Consider the following 25,179-nt stretch of genomic DNA (forward strand, 5'->3'; position numbering starts at 1 on the left):
TTCCCTTTTCTCCACATCCTTGCCAACACTTGTTATTTGTCATTGCTTTGATGATAGCCATTCTGACAGGCATGAGGTGATATCCCATTGTGGTTTTGATTTGCATTTCCCTGATAATTAGTGATGTTGAGAATCTTTTCATGCATCTGTTGGCCATTAGAATATCTTCTTCATTGGTGCTGTACTGTGTGTATATGTGTGTTGGGTGTGCAGGAGTAAAGTTAGTCTGACACAGTGATTGAGTGAGGTCAGAGTCCGCCAAGCGAGGCTCAGACACATCAGTTCTGTGTAACATTCCCGTGGCCATGGGCTGAGTCCAGCTGAGGTAAAACAGTTGCTCACAACCTTCCCCAGAACTTCTCTGTTGACTCCAGACGGGGCACCTGCCTACCTGTCAGGGAATATTGGGAGGCTTCTATCAACAACAAAAACTGGACAAGTAAAGAGGTTGATTATTCTGACTGTTGCAATATAGACAGCTCCCCGGATCTGACTATCAGGGTGTTTCACTCACGAGGTTTTGCCTTAGACCTTCATGGAAAGGGGTGAACAGTGGCTTCTGGGGGTTGTTCTGCAAGCAGAAGTCTCAGTCAGGTATCCGAACAGGAAATGCTTTTCTCCGCAGTCAACAAGTTTCAGGAGGACAAAGAGTTGTAACCTTGCCTAACCAGTCATGACAAGTGGTTCTAATCATAGCTAATTACTCATGAGCCGTAGAGCAGGAAACTGGAGACCTTGTGAGCAGGTTTGGGCAGAAGAGAAAGGTCTGTGTTTGCTGATCTCGTCAAACATAATTTGTCTCCGAACAATGTAGGGATTAGAGTAATTTCTGAGGAATTTTGGCCAGGATACAAAATACACACACTTCATCTCCCTTGCCCCTTCCCCCCCCGCCCCCCTTGCTGCTGATTCTGAGAGGTCTTGTGTAGAAAGGGTGATATTTTTGGAAAAGGTTGGTGTGCCTAGAAATAGAGACACAGATGTAGAGAACAAACGGACACCAAGGTGGGAAGGGAAGAGTGGGATGAACTGGGATATTGGGATTGACATATATACACTGATATGTATAAAATAGATAACTAATGAGAACCTACTGTATAACAGAGGGAACTCCACTGTACAGTAGAAACTAACACAACACTGTAAAACAATTATACTCCAATTAAAAAAAAAAAAGGTTGGTGTGCCTAGCCTATACGTGGGGTTAGGAGTCCTGTGATATAAGGATGGAAAAACAGATTGGGCCTCATCGTTAAGGGCCTCAGGTACCAATTAGTAATTTACCCGCGTGCAGTGTTTCTCTGGCGAAAGTTCAGAGAATGAAATCTTGCAGAAAAATAACTGCAGCAGTGGAGGGGTATATAAAGGCAGAACCAGTGAGAAGCTGGTAGTCCAACAAGAGAGGCTATGACAGCAGGTAGGATGAGAGATGATTAGCCTTAGAAATGGGTCATGGTCAGATATTTTCAGGTAGGACTGATAGAACCTGGTGGCCATTGAGCCCTGTGGCCTGTGGAATTGGGTCTATTAGGAGCATGGTGGTGTTGCAGAGAGCGTGGACTTTACAGCTAGGCCGGCCGAGTTCAGTATGATTCTGGCATTTACTAGCCCTGTGATTCTGAGCAAGGAATGGACACTTTCAGAGTTGAGTTCTCTTCTGTAAAAACAGGCATAATGCCACTTACTTCTTTTTTTCCGCAAAGATTGAGTGACACATGTATGTGAATCTAAAATAGGGCCTGGCACAAAATAAGCAGTTCATACATTTGAGTGCCCTTCAGCTGACATTCAAGGCTTCCCATATTTTTTTTCCCAAGCATCCTTCTAGGCAGAAGGCCCACGCTCCTGTAGCATTGCCTTCCCTCCAGAAATATAGGCCTACGTACGACTTCTCAGACGTGACCTACTCCTTCTGGTCTCTGAGTCTCTGCTCATGCTATTCCTTTGCCTGGACTAGCCTCCCTCTCCTCACTTCTGATTGCTCTCTGGGGGAGTCCATTCTTCTTACAGGCTGTGCTTCAAATAGTACCTCCGCTAAAAACACATCCTCTAGATCCCTGGGTGGAAATGATCTTTCCTTCTGTGAAACTCCTAAAGCACTTTATTGCAACCACTCTAAAGGTTCTTACACTATACAGGTATCCGCTGCTTTTCGAAAGGCTGCTTTACACCACTTCACTTTTGCAAAAACCTACATTAGTACCTGTTTTCACTAACCGAAAGAAATCCCTCAAGGATTTTTGCTTTTACAAAAAAAGGCTAAAGGCCAAAATAGCACTCAGTGTTTGTTTTGCCATGAGCCATTATAAAGGCAGCGCCACCCAGACCAGTGAGAGTGACACTGCCAAGCTCCTTCCTGGAACCACACTTAGCATCTCAGCATCCAGCATCCATAGCTTTGAACTGTGTCTATGAGCACCTGTGCTTTCTATTTATTTTGTGCATCCGTTAGTGTTACCCCATTTTGGCTTAAGCAAGGTTTGGTAGGAAAGCTCTACCCTCAGATACCAGGAGAAACCTGTACTGCACTTTACCTGGCTATTTTGGTTTTTTTCCCTTAAATATCCATTTATTTTTTAATTAATTAATTTTTGGCCGCGTTGGGTCTTCCTTGCTGCACACGGGCTTTCTCTAGTTGCAGCGAGCAGGGGCTACTCTTCGTTATGGTGCGCGGGCTTCTCATTGTGGTGGCTTCTCTTGTTGCGGAGCACAGGCTCTAGGCATGCGGGCTTCAGTAGTTGTGGCATACGGGCTCAGTAGTTGTGACTCGCGGGCTCTAGAGCGCAGCCTCAGTAGTTGTGGCGCACGGGCTTAGCTGCTCCGTGGCATGTGGGATCTTCCCGGACCAGAGCTCGAACCCATGTCCCCTGCATTGGCAGGCGGATTCTTAACCACTGTGCCACCCGGGAAGTCCTACCTGGCTATTTTGGATAAGTATTTTCTCTCTTCTAGTTAGCATCCAATTAGTTTTTCTATTCACTATAGTACTTAATTCAATGTACAGTGTTATCAAAAGTAGATATTTAATAGACTGATATGATTGACTTGGATAGAGAAGAGGCGAGCAGTCAATCAAGTGCTAGCTCTGGGGGAGGGAGAAGGATGGGATGTGCCCTTGCCAACCAGAACATTAGTGGGGAGGCACTGCTGCCAATCCTTATTTTACTGCCATCATTCTAGTTCAACCTTTGTAACTCCTAATTCCTCCACAGCATCTAGGTGGGGCAAAATTCAACACACAGGCCAGGAAGGAGTGTTTCAGACAACACCGCCTTACTAGTTTGTTGAGTTTTGGGCTTGTCTGTATGTCTGACCTGTTTCGTGAGCTACTGGCTTAATTTAGGTGGGAGACAAGATATTCTTTGCTCTAGAACGTGTTATTTCTGTAAGAAAAACATAATTTGACAAATGAAATCGTGATCTGGGCTCATAACAGTTTCAGAATCCAAATATCTGATTTAGTGACATACTCTGGCTTTTCTCACTTAGAAGTTTTAACTTCTGAAGTATGCATGGCTTAGTTTTATGAAATTAATTTTGGGTCCCTTTCAGCACAACAAGACAGGGGAAGATGGTATTGAACTGAGCAGCAGGAAAGCCAGCCTGCAATTGAAACGTTTAAAGAAAACACTGGCATTTTTGTAATGGACAGCTAGATGCGATACTTTTTTCTTAACCTCTTCTGTAAGGAAAAGCAGTTTTTGAAAAAGAATGCCTAATATTCATACTTAAAAATGAAAAACAAACAGCTATAGTTTGCATGAAAGATCTTTATTTTGTTTTGAACAATATTAAAACAAATAAATTATCGGGCAGTTCAGTAACACAATGAGCACACGTTAGAGTTAATCTTTTAAAAGGCACCTCTGGTGCAATTACAGTAAAGTAATAGAGACAATTCAATAGCTATTTATTTTGCCACCTTATAAAACTGCCCGTTCATTTTACATTGTTCTTTGAATGTTCTTCAGTGAATCGCTGCATTTCATAAAATATTCAAAGTCCTATAATGAAATGTACTTCTACTGATTGACTTATTTTAATTCTATTTACTGTCAGTAACATCACCAGTGAATCATATTTTTTTTTTTTTTTTTTTTTTGTGAATCATATTTAAAAGATTTTAAAATACTATCCTTTATTCTTGTGCTAAAGTAATCATTCCTTCACAGAGTCAGAAGAAAGTGTTTTAAGCACCCAAATGTGAATGAAGTGGAACTTTGTGATGTAAACCTTCTAGGAATAAAAGTTGGGTAAACTAGAACTTTTTGTTGTTGCTATTATTTATACTTTTTAAATAGTTTTATTCTGCTGTCATTTTTAATTATACAATTTTAAATTGTATGATTTTGTAAAGAAGATTTTAACATTTTTTAGAAAACAGGCATGATCTAATATTTTAAATTAAATTTATAATATAAAGTTACCTTCCCAATGCTAAATCAAAATCAAACACGTTCTCTAAAGAACATTCACAATCACTCCCAATTTTTCACAGATACATGTACAGAGAATCATAAGTATCAGCTCATCTGATTAGAATAATTTTCTTATAAAGAAAAACACCCATTACATATTCTTTCACAAAGATACTATTGTATGATTAATGTTGAAACCCAACTAAGCTAAAAAATGTTTAACAAATTTTGTATACTGTGTTCTTTCATTTTTAAGTTTAAAATAAAACTTAAAAATTATAAAATACTATAAAAATTGTCATAAGTTGAAAGCTATACTGACATGTCTTTCTCAATAAATGAAATATGCTTTAACATAGCTACAGTACAAACAGCACATTTTAACTCCTGATTTTTTTTAAGTAAATATGAATTGTAGGATTTGGCTAGAATGTTCTGATAATACAGTAAAACCCAAATTTCTTCATGCATAATCTGAAAAGTTCCAGATGTAGTTGACAGTGATTTTAAAATGTAAACATTTCCTCTCCCTTGTGTAGTTGTGTTACTGTTCAATTAAAAAATAGAGTCCACGTATACGGCAACCAAATATTATTCCACCTCTGAATCTCTATGTAGTTAACTGTATCAACATGAATAATTTCATAGAGACCTATTGATGCTACACATAAGAGTTTATGGCGTACAGACTCTTCAATCAAAAGTTTCTATTGTGCAAATATGGTAAAATAGAATTTCCCTGAGGTGAACTACCTTGCTGGCCCACAGAAATAACTATATAAAACTGTATTCAGATTTTAATCTGAATTATAGTCTATCTGACACGCACCCAAAATGAGTGTGAATAGATTTTTATAATCAGTTGATTTGTGCTAATATTTCTTTTCAGTGAATATTTATTCATTTATAATCAAACCAGTGTGACCAGAAAAGTTGTTTAAAATAAAACTTTTGAGAAACACACCGAAGTGCGCGTGAAAAGATACTTTAGAGATAACTTTCTTCCAAGTGCAAAAATCAGGAACCTCTTCTATGCTTTTAAGGTATAATAATATTTAATTACTTTAAAGGTAAAGAAAAGATATTTAAAAAGTAAAGAAATTTCCCAAATATCCATGTTGCTCAAGTTAGAAGATTTTTACATTGAAAAAAATCAATCGGAAAAGCATTAGTTTAATGATTCTTTTTCTTTCATTCATATAACCAGGTAGGATCTTACTCATGTATTTTTAATTAGGAAGTCTCTCACATTAAATAACTTCTTCTCCTTTAGCGGTCTGTGAAATGCTGCTGAGATAATTTTCAGACTTCATTATAAAATTTGTCCACTCCTGACAAATGTCCTCCATGGAGTATTCTTTACCACCGTATTCCACTGGAAGAATGTCTGGGAAATGCTGAAGTAACCTTTGTTTGTAATTGTCCCCATGCATATGAATCTGAAACAGCCAAAATGTTTTAGAAGGTATGCCCTCTGCCTCTCAGTATATCAGATGCATTTCCAATGGAAAATCAACACTGTAAGATAAGATGCTCTCATCACTTCTAAGATAGGAGCACATGTATAGATACTACCGATACATCCTTTATTCCTCTGCTTATGAAGCTAATAACTATACTTATGTTTAGATTGTGCTGCTTCTGAATCTGATCAATTTACTGTTCTCTTATATTTGCATCCTTGTAACTATACAATATTTACAAAAAGCCATTCTTTTTTCTTTCAAAAGTAGATTTTTAAAACTCTAAATAAAATCATTTTATACATTCTATTCCCTAATGTACAGGTGATTCTTAGCAAAAGATTGAATATCCTGGGATGGTTCTGTAGATGATAAAAATGTTCTTCCTTTTATTAGTTCATATTAAATAAAAGCATATATCTGAGCACACAATCAGGTACGCAGGGAATAATTTATGTGGTACAGTTGACAGACAGTCTTGGCTAATAAAAAATTAAGAGAAATTATGATAGTTGTTGCGTTGAGAACTTTAAATTTTTGAACATTTTAAACTATAAAAATTGATCATATAATGTCCTGAAGTTAAAATAAAGACTTGGAACCTTTGATTAAAAGCACATCTTGTTAAAAATAAATACATAAATACCTTTACTCATCTGCTAGGCTTCATCTGTACATTCAACAATCATTTAATAAGCACCTACTATGTGCTTAGGATATGAAGACTGAAAGATGAATGAAACAAGTTCTTTGCACTCAGGAACCTTACAGTCCCAATCCTTGATTTTTTTCTGAAATGTTTGAAATATTACCAGCTAATTGAAAAGAAATTCAACCATCTCTTCAGGAAGGGAGAAATAAAATCATTCATAGAGTACTGCCAAAATGTTTAAAGGGAGAAAGTGGCTAGATTTGGTCCTCCCTGCCTTCCCCATTTTGGCAAGTCTGTTTCATGTCAATTAACTTTCATTGAAATGCTTCACTTCTCAATTTAAAATTTTTCTTCTCTTCTTGCTCATGTTCTCCTGTTTATTAGGTTCAGTTTATTGTTGTATTCATTTTTTTGGTCCAGAATATAACCCAAAATAGAAATACTTATTTTTATGTCTGTCAGCGTTCAACAGAAGATGGCCAGCTATTGTCAAGCTATACTGAAGAGAGGAAAAAAAGAATAAACAAAAAAACCCGGCTTTTATAAGAATAAAAGAATCTTCCATAGGGGCAGTTCTTCTTGAAGACAGACAGAAATACCTACTGGAAAACCTCAAAAGAAGCTCTAGAGTCGTCATTTTCTGACCAGATGCAAGATGTTACATTTTCTTAGTATGAAAGAATATACTTTGTAACATTCCAAATATGCTATTATCACTCACATTACCAGTATTTCTATTTAAATAGTTTTTGATATTTAAATTGTCAATGCCTTTAAAACCTGTTTGTGTTCATGCATTAGATGTTGCCAACGTTTGTCTAAATAAATGCTCTAAAAATTATCCTCTACAGATTCATGCAGAAGACTGGTTGCCAGTTTGGGAACTCACACTCTATTGTCAACACTTGAAAAATACCAAGTAATATTGATATTCACCTGAGATAAGACTCTGCAAGATAGGTAAAAAACATCAAATTGGGCTTCCCTGGTGGTGCAGTGGTTGAGAATCTGCCTGCCAATTCAGGGGACACGGGTTCGATCCCTGGTCCGGGAAGATCCCACATGCTGCGGAGCAACTAAGCCCGTGCGCCACAATTGCTGAGCCTGTGCTCTAGAGCCAGCGAGCCACAACTACTAAGACTGCAAGCCACAACTACTGAGCCCGCATGACACAACTACTGAAGCCCACATGCCTAGAGCCCGTGCTCTGCAACAAGAGAAGCCACCACAATGAGAAGCCCACTCACCGCAATGAAGACCCAACGCAGCCAAAAATAAATCAATAAAATAAATTAATTAATTAAAAAAAAATCAAATCTATTTGCTTTAACTAACGACATTAAGTCACATACCTTGGGTACTATGGTTTTCAGTTACACGTGTCTAATTTAAGCATGTTTATTATTTACATAGGTAATACATTCACACGGCTAGAAATCAAAACAAGATAAAAGGTCCACAGTGAGCTGTCTTGCTCCCAACCATATCCTCAGCTACCCCATCCGTACCTCTCTTTTGTTCCATAGAGGTAACCACTTTGGTTGTTTCTTTGCACATCCTTTAAAAATAACTTTTATGCCCATATAACTATAGATTCTGATTTCTTCCCTTTTTATACAAAAGATAGTGTAAACACGATTCTGCATGTTCTTATTTCCCTTCACAATACATCCTGCAAATCTTACTGTGTTCCATTGTGTAGGTGCATCACAGTTTATTTAACCAGCTCCCTCATGATGAAAACTGGGTGGTTTCCCATATTTTGCTACAATGAATCCCCTTGTATATGTAATTTTGTTTATGAGCATGTATATCTGTAGGATAAAAATCCCAGAAATGTGAAGGCTGTGATTTTGATAACTATGACCACACTGCCCCCTACAGGGAATATATCATTTTGCAGTTTCACCAGCCATGTGTTAGAGGTCCAGTTTTTCCACAGCCTCACTAACTTGATTTTTCAAAACTAAAAAGAAATTTTATAGAAGTAGTTGGGTTGTTAGATAAATATTCAAAACACTGGGACAATGCTGTGTGTGTTGGGGGGAGGGGCGGAAATAAGAGAGCAATTTTTAAATAACAAAGGAGTGGAACATTTGGTGCAGAAGAATAGTGACTTGAATATGTTTTACTTACCCGTTCCTTAATTTTTTCAGTCAGAAATGGTTTAATCATGGAAAAGACAGCATGGAAAATTATTGGCTCGTTTATCAAATGGATACCACGAACTTTTAATGGAAAGGAATCCTTTGAAAATAAAGAAAATGTCTTGTTAATAACAAAGCATAAATCAATACGTAATCGTATCGACAAGCCCCTTCTTTGAACACTTGCTAAACTTACAGCAATACCTAAAGTGTGATTTTATTTTCAAAATTATTCCATCAACACAATAGCCTGCTTTATAGTTCACTGTCCCTAGATTAAGAAAAGGTCTCTAAAAAGGTTGCACCTTGTAGTTTAGGCCAAGTATTTTAAGAAATACCTACATCTTTCATAAGCAGGACACAGAAAATGTCTTCCCCAATCACATATAAATGTGCTTTTGAAAAATCAATGAGTCATTTGGATACTTAACCTTTTCCCCTCAAATTTTTATTTTGAGGAAGAAAAATCAAACTTTCATAAAAGTTGAAAGAATAGTACAATAAACACACACTTTTAAACTTTTGACACGGGTATAAGTCTTTCACATCAAAGTAATATCGGCTTTTTTCTAAGGTTTAAAATGTTAAGGATTCAAAGAACAACCCCATCAGTATTTTCCCTACCCAAGGATGTGTTGTTAATATAGAGATTTTTCCTGCCAAGTTTCTTTCATGCAAAACTCTTTTTTTTTTTCTGCACATAGCTTTTAGAGATGTGTTATCAATTGTGATTTTTCCTTTCAGGTTCTTTCTATGAATAATTTTATTTTAAACATAATTGCTAATATGCTCTCTAAATAATTTGCACCCCGTTTTGTTTCACTGACATAATACAATTTTTGTAAACATTGTGAGCTTTAATATTGATGCTATAATTCATCAAATGGATGTACCATTATTTAAGTAACGCTTTTCCTATTTCTAGACAAATAAGCTGTTTCTAATTTTTTTCTATAAAAATTGATGCTATAGGGGGCTTCCCTGGTGGTGCAGTGGCTGAGAATCCACCTGCCAATGCAGGGGACATGGGTTCGATCCCTGGTCCGGGAAGATCCCACATGCCGCGGAGCAACTAAGCCCGTGCGCCACAACTACTGAGCCCGTGCACCGAGAGCCCGTGCACCACAACGAGAGAAGCCACCGCAAAGAGAAGCCCGCGCACCGCAACGAAGAGTAGCCCCTGCTCGCCGCAACTAGAGAAAGCCCGCGCGCAGCAACGAAGACCCAACACAGCCAAAAATAAATAAATTAAATAAGTAAATTTATTTTAAAAAATTGATGCTATAGTAACTATCTTTATGCATAGAAGCAATGGTGGTTCTAAGTACAGCTTTTATCTTCAGATATCCTGGATTGGAATCCCTGTTTCACTGCTGACAAAATGTGTACACTTGGGCATTGCTATGTCACCTCTCTGACACAGTAAAATAATTTGTAAGATGGAAAAATTAATAGTCATATGTCATAAGCTTTGGTGTAGCCATTAAGTGGTAATGCACTTGAAACACTTAGCAAAGTACCTGGCACACAGTAAGCTATTATTATTATACACAAAGTCTTTGCTATATTTAAGATTATTCCTTGGCTAGGTTTCCAAAAGCAGGATTACTGGGTCAAAGATGATGGCCATTTTTAAAACTTTTTTTTTTTCCCCCCGGAAAGAACTGTATCAATCTATCAACCTGTATATCAACTGTATCAATCTGTATCAACCAAAACCTACATGACATTTTGTTGTATGATTGCTATAAATATTATTTTTTGAGTCAATTTTTAATTTAGGAAGAAAATTTTAGTGACTGAAAGATAAAATCACCACATTATTGTTTAAATATATGAATTCTGTGGTTAGAAATTTTGAACATATTTTCACAGTTTGTTGCAACATTCTTTCTTTTTTTTTTTTTTTTTTTTTGTGGTACGCGGGCCTCTCACTGTTGTGGCCTCTCCCGTTGCGGAGCACAGGCTCCGGACGCGCAGGCTCAGCGGCCATGGCTCACGGGCACAGCCGCTCCGCGGCATGTGGGATCTTCCCGGACCGGGGCACGAACCCGTGTCCCCTGCATCGGCAGACGGACTCTCAACCACTGCGCCACCAGGGAAGCCCCATTCTTTCTTTTTGAATTAATAACACTTTACTTCCTCTTACCGTTATTGATTCTATGTATCATTTCTAAAATTGTATTTAATTTTCTAATAAATGTACTCTCCCTTCTCTTTAACATATAACTAAGTATTGTACCGAACAGTTAAAATACACACTTACTGTAAGAACAGCAGCAATCTTCTTGGCTACAGATGGAGTCATCTGAAAAGCATGAGAAAACTGCCAGCCTTCCAAATCAAAGACAGCCTTGATTCCATTCCGTTGTGTTTCTACCTCCTGTACAATAAGCTCGGACGTGATTAGACTTACACGAAACACATCATAAGCTGTGAAAACTTTTGGGTCCCAGTGTGCTAAAAAAAAAAAAATGTAAAAAATCATATCTCGGCACTGTGTAAAGAATCAGAAAGATTTACAAAAGGAAACGAATTCTTTTTAGACTTAAAGGATCTATAGAAATAAAACACGTACAAAGATCATGAATTGAGTAACAGATCAAATTGGTGGTCCAAGAACACGTGCCTGTTTCTCCCTCCCTCCCTCCCTCCCTCCAATCCCTAGCAAAGAACAGATTCTTAAGAGCACGGAGAAAATAAGAGAATAAATGCAGCCTGGATTTGATGGCCAGATGAAGCTACAGCCCAAACTACAGCAGGATGGAACTGCAGCTGAAGGTTGGAATGCCTCTGGGTATGCTCCACGCTCGAAGGTATTGAAAATGGGAAAAGCAAGGCTCTGAATTATGAAGAATAACTAGGGCCCCATTGTAACCACAGAGGTTGCTGCTAAGGGAAATGTGCGAGGAGCAGACAAGCAGGTGGGTCTCTCTGACACCCTCTGTGACGAGCAGCGTGTAGGAGAGGCACGTCCATATAGGCTAGAAAAGTAGTGTGCGCTCGGAAGGGTAGCCAGCTCCCCACACCCAGGAAAAACAAGGAATACCTGTGCTAAGAAGAGGAGCTACTGAGTTCTTGTCCTCTCCCCTCCCCCACCAGTCCTGGGGCAGGCCACGTCATGCAAAATTGACAGTAATGGATAGGCAAGCAGGTGATCTTTAAAAAAGATATGCAACCACTAAGAATTTTAATAGTTTTAAAGACACAGACACACAAAGAAGAGAGGATCCAAACTCAATAGACAAAGGCACTAAAACTGAAGGAAACAGCTAATAAAGCAAAAGAAACATTAAAAGAAACAAAATTGTTTCACTGAGGAAAAAAAGATACCATAGGCTATTGTCATGAGAACAGGCTATTATGAAAAAGAATCAGTTGAGATGTTGGAAATTAAAAGATGACAATCCAAGCAAATCTCAGTTGATGGGATAAATGTCAGAAGAGACACAGCCAACGATGGAATAATGGTTTGGAACATCAAGCTGAGGAAGTCTCAATCTCAACACTGAAGACCCAGGAGTCAATATGTATGAATAAAAAGTTAACAGACATGCAGCTAGATCCAGAAGTTTCAAAATCCAACTAATTAGAGTTCTGGAAGGCAATAATACAGAGAATAGGGAACAGAGGAGAAAGGAATAGTAACAGAAGAGAAAATTTTTCCAAAGCTGGAAAAAGATGCAAATCTTCAGATTACAAGGTTCATGCAATACCTAACAAGATGAAGGGTTAAGGAAAAAAAAAGATTCATGACTAAGGAATGGTAAAATTCTAAAAATACCAAAGTTTCTGGCTTGAACAACTGGGTAGAATGGTGGTACCATTTGTTGAGATAGGAAACACTGGAAGAAAAGTGTTGAGGAAGGAAGGATCATAGGCAGTTTTGAACACGTTAGAATGGTGACTGTGAGATGTCCAGTTGGATACAGCTGAGATCGGGAACTGGTCGTATGGGGCTTTGGGAACAAAGGGATAATGGGGGTGAAGATACAAATCTCAGAGTTTCTGTGCTTATAGGTCTATATAGCAGGGAGTACCATGGACTTACGTTTCTCTCTGTTATGGTAGAGAGGTAAGTAGCTTAAGAAGAGGAGGCTAAGGCCAATGTCCTAAGGAATTTCGGAATTTACAGTAGAATACGTAGTGCCAGCAAAGGAGACTAAGAAGAAACAGTCAGTTTAAGTTGGAGGAAAACACCAGGAGTATGTGGCATCAGAGAAGGGAGGCAAATACCTCAAAAAAGAGGAAGAGGTTTGCTATGTAAAGAGGTCAAGTGAAATAGCACTAAACACATCCACTAGATTTGGTGAAAAGGTCACCGATGATTTGCTAAGGTCATTTCACCAGAGAGGTGGCAGTGAAACCAGACCGGGGGGCGTTGAGAGGACCTGTGAGAAAATGTGGATGGTGAACATAGCTAACTCTAAAAATGTGGCTGAGAATGAGGTGTGGGGAGACGGCTAGGGTGGAGGCTGGAGGGTCTTACGGGATTAAGGAGCTTTTGGATGGCTGATCCTAACAGATTTAAATGTTAATGGATAGTGTGTAATAGCAAGGAAAAATCTAGAGATGAAGAGAGAGAAGGGATAATTAGAGGTATTCCTAGAAAGGTACAATGGAATTGCCCTTTATTTTTAAAAGCCTCAGATTCCTGGTAGGAATCTGAATAATCAATCCATGGATAAACCAGTTCACGTGTACTGTACGACTTCAGACACTGGCTGCAAGCTATAATGGTGCAAAATATGAACAGAATGACTGAAAGTCTGCAGTTCAGAAAATAGTGACTGACTTAAATTTCTGAGCCCACCAACATAGTTGTCTAGACCTGTGCTGTCCAAATAGTAGCCATTAGCCATATGTGGCTATGTAAATTTAAATTAATTAACATTTAAAATAATTACAGTAAATAAAATAAAAATTCAGCTTCTTAGTTGCGATAGCCACATTTCAAGTGCTCAACAGCTACGTGTGGCTAGTAGCTACTGAGAACAATCTCACCATCATAGAAAGTTCTATCGGACATTGCTGGTTTAGACTCTAAGCTCCCTTAAAGCAAAAGAAAAACTTGCCGTACATTTTTAGTTCCTTCTCCAGCAACTATCTAACATTTATTGAGTGCTTAGTACATACCAGGTAATTTTCTAATTATATTTTATATATACTATATTGCAAGATTTAATGCTCACAGAAACCCTATGAGGAAAGTTTCTGCTATGCCCATTTGACAGATGAGAAGATGGAATTATAGCTGCACAGCTTTCCATGTAGCTAGACATAGCAGAGCTGGGATTCCGACCCAGGCAGCATGCCCTAGAACCTGTGTTCCTGAGAACCAAGCCAGTCAAAACTTAATGCTCGCTGCTAAATTTTACTTTTGCTGCTGTAGTACAGTAGTGAGTCTCAAAAGGCATAAAATTATATCCTTTGGCTTATAGGCCAATAATGGCAAAATTTTAGTTTCCCCTTGGGTTGTCCTGCTGGACTGGAGGAAAAGGTTCTGTGCATTTTCTCACTGCTTACACTGCACAGAGATGGTACCAGGGAAGGAGTTATGCTAACGTTCTACCCAAAAAGCTCTACCACAGATTTCCTTTTTTTAGTTCCTCCCATTAATTCAATTAAATTTAGAAAATGTATAAATATAAATGTATCCTATTCTTTCATTTTACTCATAAAACTCTTCTGAGTTTCTCCTTTCGCCCTGGAGTAACATGTTATTCTACATAACACTCAGAAGATTTGCCGCATACTCTCCTGTCTGACCGTCACTAAATTGATGTTTTCTTGATCTTAAAATCTCTTTGAGTTAAACAGTACACTTATAAATTAATAACTGCAAGAGGCTACAGGGAGATCAGCCCGGTGCTTTGTGACCACCTAGAGGGGTGGGATAGGGAGGGTGGGAGGGAGACGCAAGAGGGAGGAGATATGGGGATGTGTGTATATGTATAGCTGATTCACTTTGTTATAAAGCAGAAACTAACACACCATTGTAAAGCAGTTATACTCCAATAAAGATGTTAAAAAAAAAAGAGGCCCTCGCTAAACAATAGAAGACTGTTGACTTCTATTAGTTAAGGTGTTTCTGATCAAAGTAGCACATTTGCTTTTTCACTATTAAGGTCTCATTTTTACTTCTTAACATGAGGAGACCCCAAAAAACCTCCAGCCAGGCATGCAGAGCCAGGATACTCGCAGAAGGAATCACCTGTAGGTTTCCATCTTGTGCTTCTGGGACCTCTGAGTAGGGTTGCTAGATAAAATATAAGAAGCCCAATTAAAGCTGAATTTCAGATAAACTGGATATATTTTTTTAGTCTAAGTATGCCCCATGCATACTAAAAAAAATTATTCATTGTTTACCTGAAATTCAAATGTAACTGGACACTGTAGCTTTCATAAAACAGTTTGACTTGCTACATAAAACACAGATACTTCGCTAAATCTGGCAACTCTAACCCTCAGGAACTCGGGGAACCTCACGCAACTTCCTATAACACCGGTGAGGCAACGACAGGACAGAAGAGCACCTGTAATGTCTGGCTTACAGACAACGACTTCACGATTAACCCAGCTGTATTTGACACAGAAGCTGGAGCAGAAAAACAGAATCATTCTACTTAGTCTTCGGCTACCTTTTCAAGAACTGAATGCAGGATCTTCTTGCAAGACAGCCAAGTGCTGAGTTATAGGCAGGTATCTTATCTATAAGCAGGCAGGAAAAGCAAATCTATAAATATCTTTAAGTTCCCTAGAATATTTACAGATGTGAAAGTTTCCGTAAGTGGATAATTCATAAGATTCTGCTCATGAAATGTTGGTTATCTTTGTCATTCCAACCGGGCCAGGAAAGGATGCTGGGGACAGTGTGAACCCTCCGTTTCGTGCCATTTTTAATCACACACAGGTCGAAGGGAAGGGCAGAAGTTATGGGTTTCCAGCCTCCAGGAAACACTAGGAAGACCTAGGGGTGAAAAGAGGAAGCAGTGGAAAGAAAGAGCGGGGGCTTCCCTGGTGGCGCAGTGGTTGAGAGTCCGCCTGCCGATGCGCTGGGCCCGTGAGCCATGGCCGCTGAGCCTGCGCGTCCGGAGCCTGTGCTCCGCAACGGGAGAGGCCGCAGCAGCGAGAGGCCCGCTTACCACAACCAACCAAACAAACAAACAAACAAACAAAAAGAGGGGAACGTGGAACGGGGGTTCTTTAACACTTGCCTGGGTGCTGCTTCCCACGGCCCCTTCCTCCCCTTCCTCCACCTGGAGAATGAGCTCCTCGCTCCGCAGCCTGGACCCAACCACCGTTCACTCTGTCACTCACTCCAAAAATATCTCATAAATACCTACCATGTGCCACGCCCTGGTTTCGGTGCTTGGGAAACATCAGCGAACAGAACACAGACAAAATCTATGCTCTCGTGGAGCTTGTATTATTATAGTTCAGAATTCTTATTTGAATTTTTGAAACACTTTACCTTGATCTTTTTTACCTTTTCCACCTATTTCTCTTCTCTGTTTTCTTTTCCTCTTACTTTATATAGTTAACTGTGTGGAAGAATGGAAGTAGGATTTTCATTGGTTTTGGATAATTTTCTCACAACGGCCAGTTTTATTCTATTTGGGGGACCTTAAAGACTAAATGAGGGATGTCCCTGGCAGTCCAGTGGTTAAGACTCCAGGTTTCCAATGCAAGGGGCGCGGGTTCGATCCCTGGTTGGGGGACTAAGATTCCACATGCCACACAGCGCAGTCAAGAAAATATAAAAAATAAAAATTAAAAAAAAAATTTTATAAAAGACTAAATGAAACCCAAGTTAAAACCTAAAAAGCTAAATTCTTAAATATGAACTCATGGAAGCTTCCGATATGGCAGTCAAGAAAAATAAAAAAGAGGAAGTGCTGTGTGTGACCTACCAATTCTGTAAATCAGAACTTTGCTGCCAGTGGGGTCTCGGGCTCTCAGGACGCCGACGTAGCCGGCCTTCAGAAGGCCAAGAACGCTTCTAGGATGGAGATCTGCACTTATTTCTGGACATTCTGCTCTCCACTTATAGTAGTTTTCCAGTAACTGGAAAATAAAATAAAACTTATCTACAGATAGCATACATGGTAAGCATTTTGTAAGAGCGATAGGAAAGTCTTGGCATTATGTAGGGCCCTTGCCACGTATTATGTCAGGATTCTAACCTGGGGTATCTTTTTAGCTGTAAAAGCTAAAAGCACACTTCATGCAGGATCTCAGGTGATAGGAGTTAGTCACAAATTCAAAGTTGAGGAATTTTTATTTGTCTCCTGTGGTAAAGAGTCTCCCAAAGATAGCTGTCAACAATGCCTCCCCTCCTGGTGTGCACATGTCATTCCTTCCACCAGCAGGTGGAGTCCATTTGATTCCTTCCTCTTGAAGCTGAGCTGGCCTCCTGTCTCGCTTTGATGGAAGTGACACCGTGCTTGGTTAAGAAGCCTGAGACCTTCTCTTTTTGCTTTCTGGGATCCAGAGACCATGTAGGATTATTAAATAATGAATCTCTGCAGAGAGAGGCCCTGGACGATGAGAGGCCATCTCAGATAGCCTGACCTCAGCCATGGTCCCATCTCATGCAACGTGGAGCACAGACGAACCATCCCCGCTGAGCCCTGCCCAAAGTGGCGCATTACAATAAACAGCCGTGGTTTAAGCCGCTAAATTCGGGGTTGGTTTGTTACTTAGCAATAGAAGGCTGAAACATCCACCTTTTAGTCTTTGTGAATAAGGAAGAAAAGAAATCAAGCAGATGAATTAACTCTACAAATGTTTTTGAGCATCTGCAATGTTCCACACACTTAGTGAGGCACTTGAGGTATAGCAGTGGGCAGAATAAAATCCCTGCTCTCTTTGGACCTCACCGGTTGGTGACAACTGGATCATACAGGCCATGCTATGTAGTGAAGAGCTTGATTCGCAGGCTGCTGCTGCTTCAGGAAAACCTTGACTCCACCACCTACTATCCACTCGGTCTTGGCATGTATTTAACTGCTCTGAGGTCATGTTTTCTCAACATGCGTCTTGCAGGGTGCTGGGTAAAGCATACATGGGCATAACGAGTGGTAGTCAGCCTTGCTGCTCTCTTAATAGGGAAAGTTATTTAGATTAATTGCTCATCCAAGCTTTTAGTGCAGGTTTATATTAAAGATAACTAAAAATTTTTGGTTTTTATTTTCTCTCCTAGAAAAAAGATACAAAGGAACATTTCTATACTGTACTAACAGAAAACAACAAAAATTGACCTTGTTAACGGTGGTATACACTCGGATAGCCTGTGGAACAGTCTGCCTGGATATTAGGTCTTGGCAAAATATGGTTTGAAAGCACCGCATTTTCTTTTTTTTCCCAAAATAACCACCAATAATGGTTACTCTGCATTTACAAATAATACAAACATTGCCAGTGTATTGTGGAGAATACTGACATCAAATTACAGTTAAAATTTATTATATTTCAATTTACCTTTCCATGATTTTCAGCATTCTCAGTTTTTCTAAAATGACAGTATATTTGTTTTGAGTTTAAAGAGATCTATTAGCAATGTGGAATCAAAGTTCAGATGAAAGGAAAGGACAAATTTTGCATTTGAGAGTCACTGGAATGAACATGAGAACTGTAATCACGAAGTAGTCATGATCTGGAGGAGAAACTGCAAAAACAAGTTTAAAAAACCAAGTAAAGGGTGAAATTCCAAGCCTTGGGGGATGTCAACGGCTGGGAGTGGCTGGAGGAAGAGAGGATCTGGTTGGACCACAGGAGATCTGGCACCACAATGTACAGAAGGGAGGGAAAGGCATCTGTGTTGCTCTACTCCCCACTTCTTTCTCTCTGATACTGTTTCCCTCTCTTTCTCTTCCTTTCTCCCTGTCATTTCTGCATTTAAGAAACTTTCCCTAACTGTTTAAAAAAAAGAGAATGTTACTAAGAGTTAAATGCAACAGAGAGGTTAGAAAGAAAAAAAGTCAGTAAATTTGCCAACAAAGAAATAATTGGTGACCTAAATAGCAGATTCCAAAAGGAGTAAGAAAAAAAGACACCTTGTAGATCCTGATATATTCATTCTCTTCTATAAGATGAATTTCTCTTCCTTCTCCTTTCTTAGGGGGCATCAGAATAGTGTTACTAGCATTTTTAATGTTCATTACTTTTTTCATAGTTCCCTCAGATGGAAAATGAGTCCTTTTAATTCTAATTCAAGCAAAACACCAGAAGCAGCATAGGAGCTCCAATACAGAAATAACAATTTTATTTTCCCGTGGAATAATAAAAGTTATAGCTTCATTAACAGGGATCTTTTGGGGGCTTCCCTGGTGGTGCAGTGGTTAAGAATCCATCTACCAATGCAGGGAACACGGGTTCAAGCCCTGGTCTGGGAAGATCCCACATGTCATGAAGCAACTAAGCCTGTGCGCCACAACTACTGAGCCTGTGCTCCAGCGCCCATGAGCCACAACTACTGAGCCCATGCGCCACAACTCCTGAAGCCTGCACACCTAGAGCCCGTGCTCCACAACAAGAGAAGCCACCGCAATGAGAAGCCCACACACTGCAACAAAGAGTAGCCCCCGCTCGCCGCAACTAAAAGAAAGCCCGCACAGCAACGAGGACCCAACGCAGCCAAAAATAAATAAATTTATTTTTTTTTAAAAAAGGGATCTTTTAGGGAATAGAGGCAGGTTCCTCAGCTTATTGATCTCTGCAGAGTGCTGGGCACTTAGGAGACAGGTACATGTGTTGAACGAAAGAATAAATTAATACATGATTAAACCAGCTGGATCCACATGCTTGAAAAAAATGACTTTCATAAAGATGCACAAATTGCCCTCATACTTTTGCAAACTGAAGGCTCTACACCCGGATCTTTGGTTATTACTTTTCCACTGATAAATACATTCAAAAGTCTGGTTGACATAAATAAATTATGTAAATGACGTAAACTGCTACCGAGCAATTCTCCAACAAACCACATAAAGTCCACGGCAGAAATAAAACTGCCTGCGGGTGAATATTCATTACCGAAAGGCACCTGTTTTGTACCACCACTAGCAATAAATAAATATAAAAAGTTACAGCTTATTTTAACTCTGCTTTGTAACAGAGTAGGTTTCTCCTTATATTTTTCGTGTACTTTCCAACAAAATTACAACCATATTTGTGCCACTTTTCTGGGGTTTAATGGCATCATTTCAATTCCCGCTCTCGAACATTCTAAGAGGTAACTATTGTTACCCCATTTTATTGGTAAGAAAACTAAACTGGAAGAAATTACACATTTGTTTCAGGGTAGTAGCTACCAGGAGCAGAGCGGAGTCTGAAACTGACACTTGATTCAGTGAATTTTACAAAAGAAGCTGCATTTAGTGGGAAATGAGCAGGGAGCGTCAGTGGAATTTTGAAAACATTGAAGTATTTAGGAAAACTATAAAAATAATTAAACAATAAAAAACGTATCACATAGAGCAAAAATATAAGGAGGAATATTCACATGTGAAAGATAAGATTCTATATATTCACAAGAATATATAGAATAGACAGAGGTTAACAGTTGTTTTAAACAGATGGGGCAAGTAGAGTTCACTTGAGAGTGCAGGCTCCCCTGAGCTCCGCTCAAGTTCAAATTCTTGCTCTACCCCTTCATAACTGCGATTTAGGATAGTTACTTACTCGTTACATCTCAGTTTCTTCTAAAATGAGAAAATAGTGAGATAATCCACGTAAACACTACTTACCAAAGTAGCTGGTACTCCCAAAGTTATTAGAATTCACAAAAGTCACTAATTTGTTATAATTTCAAATACAAAAACTAGAATAATGAGAAACTTCATTAAAACTGAGGGACTGGGCTTCCCTGGTGGCACAGTGGTTGAGAGTCCGCCTGCCGATGCAGGGGACATGGGTTCGTGCTCCGGTCCGGGAAGATACCACGTGCCGCGGAGCGGCTGGGCCCATGAGCCATGGCCGCTAAGCCTGCGCGTCCGGAGCCTGTGCTCCGCAACGGGAGAGGCCGCAACAGTGAGAGGCCCGCGTACCGCAAAAAAAAAAAAAAACTGAGGGACTTATCAAGGTTTCTTCATACACTAAAACTATAGGGCTTTCATATTTTAAATAAAGGAGTGTAACTGAATTCACTGCCTCTGTGGAGGAAAATGAAAAAACAGTTTCATACTCTTAACTCTCCCTTTTTCCTTTCAAGTTGGCAGAAAAATAGGGCAAAGAGTTCACAGAAACTTGATTCCCATCCCGTAGATTTGGACACAGTCCTTAGCCAGCTCCTCAAGGACATTATGCAATGAAAACAATTCAGGAAAATAAATAATACAGGAAAAAAATATACAATACAGAGGCTGGAGGTCAATTTTATTTTATCTTCTATTTAGACATGCTCCGGACGCGCAGGCTCAGCGGCCATGGCTCACGGGCCCAGCTGCTCCGCGGCATGTGGGATCTTCCCGGACCGGGGCACGAACCCGTGTCCCCTGCATCGGCAGGCGGACTCCCAACCACTGTGTCACCAGGGAAGCCCTAGACGTTACTTTTTTTAATTGGAGTAGAGTTGCTTTACAATGTTGTGTTAGTTTCTACTGTACAGCAAAGTGAATCAATTATACATATACATATATCTATTATTTTTTAGATTTTCTTCCCATTTAGGTCACCACAGATAACAGTAGAGTTTCCTGTGCTATACAGTAGGTTCTCATTAGCTATCTATTTTATACATAGTAGACATTATTTTAAAAAAGTAACCAAAATGGGGACTTCCCTGGTGGCACAGTGGTTAAGAATCCGCTTGCCAATGCAGGGCACATGGGTTCGAGCCCTGGTCTGGGAAGATCCCACATGTCGCGGAGCAACTAAGCCCATGCGCCACAACTACTGAGCCTGCGCTCTAGAGCCCGTTGAGCCACAACTACTGAGCCCGTGTGCCACAACGAGAGAAGCCACCACAATGAGAAGCCCGCGCACCGCAACTAGAGAAAAGCCCGCGCGCAGCAACGAAGACCCAACGCAGCCAAAAATAAAATAAACTTAAAAAAATTTTTTTTTAAAAAGTAACCAAAATGAAATCTGTAAATCATACACTTTTAGTTGTTAGTTACCTATAAATGTTTAATACCCCATTAGAGCTACACTTTTCATTGGACCTGAGATTGTGTCTTCATATCTAGTAGCTGCTGAATAAGTATGAGGAGAGCTTAGTAGCCATCTGATAAAAGAAAAGAAATAGGTAGTCTCCTATTTCATTCCTAATGTCAAAATGAAGTGCAGTAGATCGACAACTCCAACATAAAAAAGAGAAGTCATAAATTACTAGAGAAAATTTTGCAGAAGGGAAGAGCTTATGAAACTAGAAGCAATCACAGAACAATCAAATCAATACATTTGATTACATAAAAACTTTAAAATTCTTCACAGAAAGAAAATAGCATTAACGATGTCAAAAGACGAACCGCAAACTAGTACAACAGCCTATTTTCTTTAATACACGAAGATATGAATAAAATGTTTTGTATTTTATGTAAACAACGTGGAAGAAAATAGCAAAACAAGCAGTTAATTAGAAAGGAATTTAAAAATGTTAAATATATGAAAGATGATTAACCTCACTTGTAATTAAATAAATGCATATTATAATAATAAGGAGAACCAGTTCCTCATTATTATTATAGTAATGAGAACCAGTTCCTAGCAGGTTGACACACAGATCATAAATTTGGTGACACAGCATGGGTGATAATATGGGGAAAGACACCATTATGTATTGATAACATAGAAGTGATAAAATAAGTGCAAACACTTTGGAGGACAGTTGGTCTATTCATCAACACTGAAAATGCACATTGCACTTCATCCAGCAATTGTGCAAGTTCAACTTATCCTATAAGGATTTTCCTATTTTTGTATTGATACAATGAAAAAGACGTACTAGAATACCCAGTTGGTGTGGAAGAAACCCTATTTGTTTTGGTTTCTGTGTTTTGTGAACTGTCAAGCAAATTGTAGAAATTCAAAAAATAATCGTTGAATGAAGGAATGAACAGCATGCACGGCAGCATTGCCAATGTCTGATGACAACTCCTATGTCCAATACAGGAGACTGGTTAATACATTTTAATATAATAAATTGAGACAATGCAATAGTACACAGCCCCCAAAAGAATAAGACACATGCTGAAACAGATTCATCTCTATGATAAATTATGTTAAAAAGGCAAAATGTAAAACACATACATATGCTTGTGTGACTGTAGATTACACCTGGAAAGGTAAGAGACAGGTAACAGTAACTGCCACTGGGTAGGAGGCTGGCAAGCTAAGGTCTGGGGTGAGGAATTTTTCCCTTAGAAAGTTACTTTTAGGAACTTGCTTTGCATTCTTTACTATTTATGGATTTTTTTTTTTTTTTTTTTTTTTACCGTCTGTACTTCTTACTTTTTCAATTAAAAATTAGTTACCAACAACAAAAATCCTCATACTGAGACAGCTGGGACTCTGCACTCTAATACTTCCTCTGCCTCCTAGCTCGCCGTGTGACACTGAGCGAGCCACTTGGAGAAAGGGCTAGATCAAGTTCAACTGCTGAGCACTTCCTACGTGCCAGGCTCTGTGCTGGGTACGTCCTGTTCCGTGAAACTGGTTAATGTTCAGTCCTGGAAACCAGTCATCGCGGGAGGCCCTTTCACCGTTATTTAACAGGTGAGGATGCTGAGTCCAAAGTGCCAGAACTCAAGGTCGTACCCCTCTTTCTGATTCCTGTCTTCCCACCACCCTGCTCTCAACCAGCTGTCATAACACACCTGGAGCCACAAAAGAAGTGCCGGGCTTCCCTGGTGCGCAGTGGTTGAGAGTCCGCCTGCCGATGCAGGGGACACGGGTTCGTGCCCCGGTCCGGGAGGATCCCACGTGCCGCGGAGCGGCTGGGCCCGTGAGCCATGGCCGCTGAGCCTGCGCGTCCGGAGCCTGTGCTCCGCAACGGGAGAAGGCGCAACTGTGAGAGGCCCGAGTACCGCAAAAAAAAAAAAAAAAAAAAAAGAAGCGCCTCATCCGCATCCCCCTACTCAGAACACTCTGGACTGCTTTACCGTCTCGACACTTCAGTGTTACTATTAATAATACTCTTTTGCTAGGATTTGGCTTTAGATCTTCAGTTTTACTGGCAATTTCATTTCCCCCACCAAACGTCGAGTTACCTGCTAAGATGGAATAACTCTAGGCTTCCCACTTTTCAGCTGTCATTTTCTATCTCACCCGCTCTGCCGCGGAAAGTGAAGCATTTCCCCCAAACTTTATAGGTTCGGGAGACTCGTGCAGGGCAGAGTTCCAGTGCTTGGGGTCAAATGGGCCCTCTCCCTAGAAGGTTCCAGCTTTTTTCGAGGTTTCCCGTTTCCACGACCCAGAGAAACTGCAAGGACCAGCGCGGGAATCCTCAGAGCTCCCGCTTCCGCCGCGCGGTGCGCTCGGGCCGCGTCCCCGCCGAGGTCCGGCCGGCGAGCCGGGCGTCGGCGAGGGTCCGGGCCCAGCCGCGGCTTACCGGCCCGTCCCCCGGGTGCGGCCCGGCGGGGAGAACCCCTTACCCGCCAGGCCAGGTCCAGATCGAAGTCCCGGGCGCGCAGGAACCGCAGCAGGAAGGCGTCGCTGAGCGGCCGCCGCGCCAGCCGAGCGCCCGCTTCCCCAGCCCGGCGCCGCAGCTCGGCCAGGCTGGGCTGCAGCAGCGGCGAGTGGTCTGGCAGCCCGTTGAGCTGCGCCCCCGCCGCCGGCCCCGGCCGCGCCTCCGCCATGCCCGCCGCCCCGCTCCCGCCGCTGCCCGGGCGCCGGGGAGAGGTCGGGCCCGCCTCCGCCCCTCCTCCGCGGGCAGCCCGCGCACGCCCCCCGCCCGCCCCGCCTGTAAGGGTGAGCCCGGCCGCTCCTTACGCGGAACCATGTGGCAGCCCCGACGTGCTCAGCGTTCTGGAAGCTCCAGGTCGGAACCCCAGCCTTCCCAGTAAGGAAGGCACTGCTGTTCGACGTCAAGGGGAAGATGACAAAGTTTGTTTGCCTTAGTTGATTGTGATTGGTTGGGATGTGTTTTTTGTTTTTTGTTTTGCTGTACGCGGGCCTCTCACTGTTGCGGCCTCTCCCGTTGCGGAGTACAGGCTCCGGAGGCGCAGGCTCAGCGGCCATGGCTCACGGGCCCAGCGGCTCCGCGGCATGTGGGATCTTCCTGGACCCGGGCACGAACCCGCGTTCCCTGCACCAGCAGGCGGACTCTCAACCACTGCGCCACCAGGGAAGCCCTTTTTAGGTTTCTTTTTTGGGGGGGGGTAGGGATATTTTAAGAATAGTCTGCTAGCGTACTTTGCTTTTTCCCCTCCCGCCCTTCCTTCCTTCCTCCTTTCCTCCTCCCTTCCTTCCTTCCTTCCTCCCTTCCTTCCTTCCTCCCTTCCTCCCTTCCTCCCTTTCTTCCTTCCCTCCTTGTCCTGGAGGTGGAAGGAGCCTTA

General features: G+C 40.9%; 1 protein-coding gene across 1 annotated transcript; it reads right to left on the bottom strand.

The window, feature by feature from the left end:
* Positions 1–4,108: 4,108 nt before the first annotated feature.
* TTPA (alpha tocopherol transfer protein) lies at positions 4,109–24,518 on the bottom strand. Its single transcript, XM_059994702.1, has 5 exons — positions 24,277–24,518; positions 16,594–16,747; positions 10,947–11,140; positions 8,670–8,780; positions 4,109–5,857 (listed from the first exon to the last, which is right to left on the bottom strand). The coding sequence occupies exons 1-5, from the start codon at positions 24,478–24,480 to the stop codon at positions 5,669–5,671; spliced, it is 852 nt and encodes a 283-aa protein (XP_059850685.1). The 5' UTR covers positions 24,481–24,518; the 3' UTR covers positions 4,109–5,668.
* Positions 24,519–25,179: the final 661 nt, after the last annotated feature.

Source organism: Delphinus delphis, chromosome 17, assembly GCF_949987515.2.
Source record: "Delphinus delphis chromosome 17, mDelDel1.2, whole genome shotgun sequence".
NCBI lineage: Eukaryota > Metazoa > Chordata > Mammalia > Artiodactyla > Delphinidae > Delphinus > Delphinus delphis.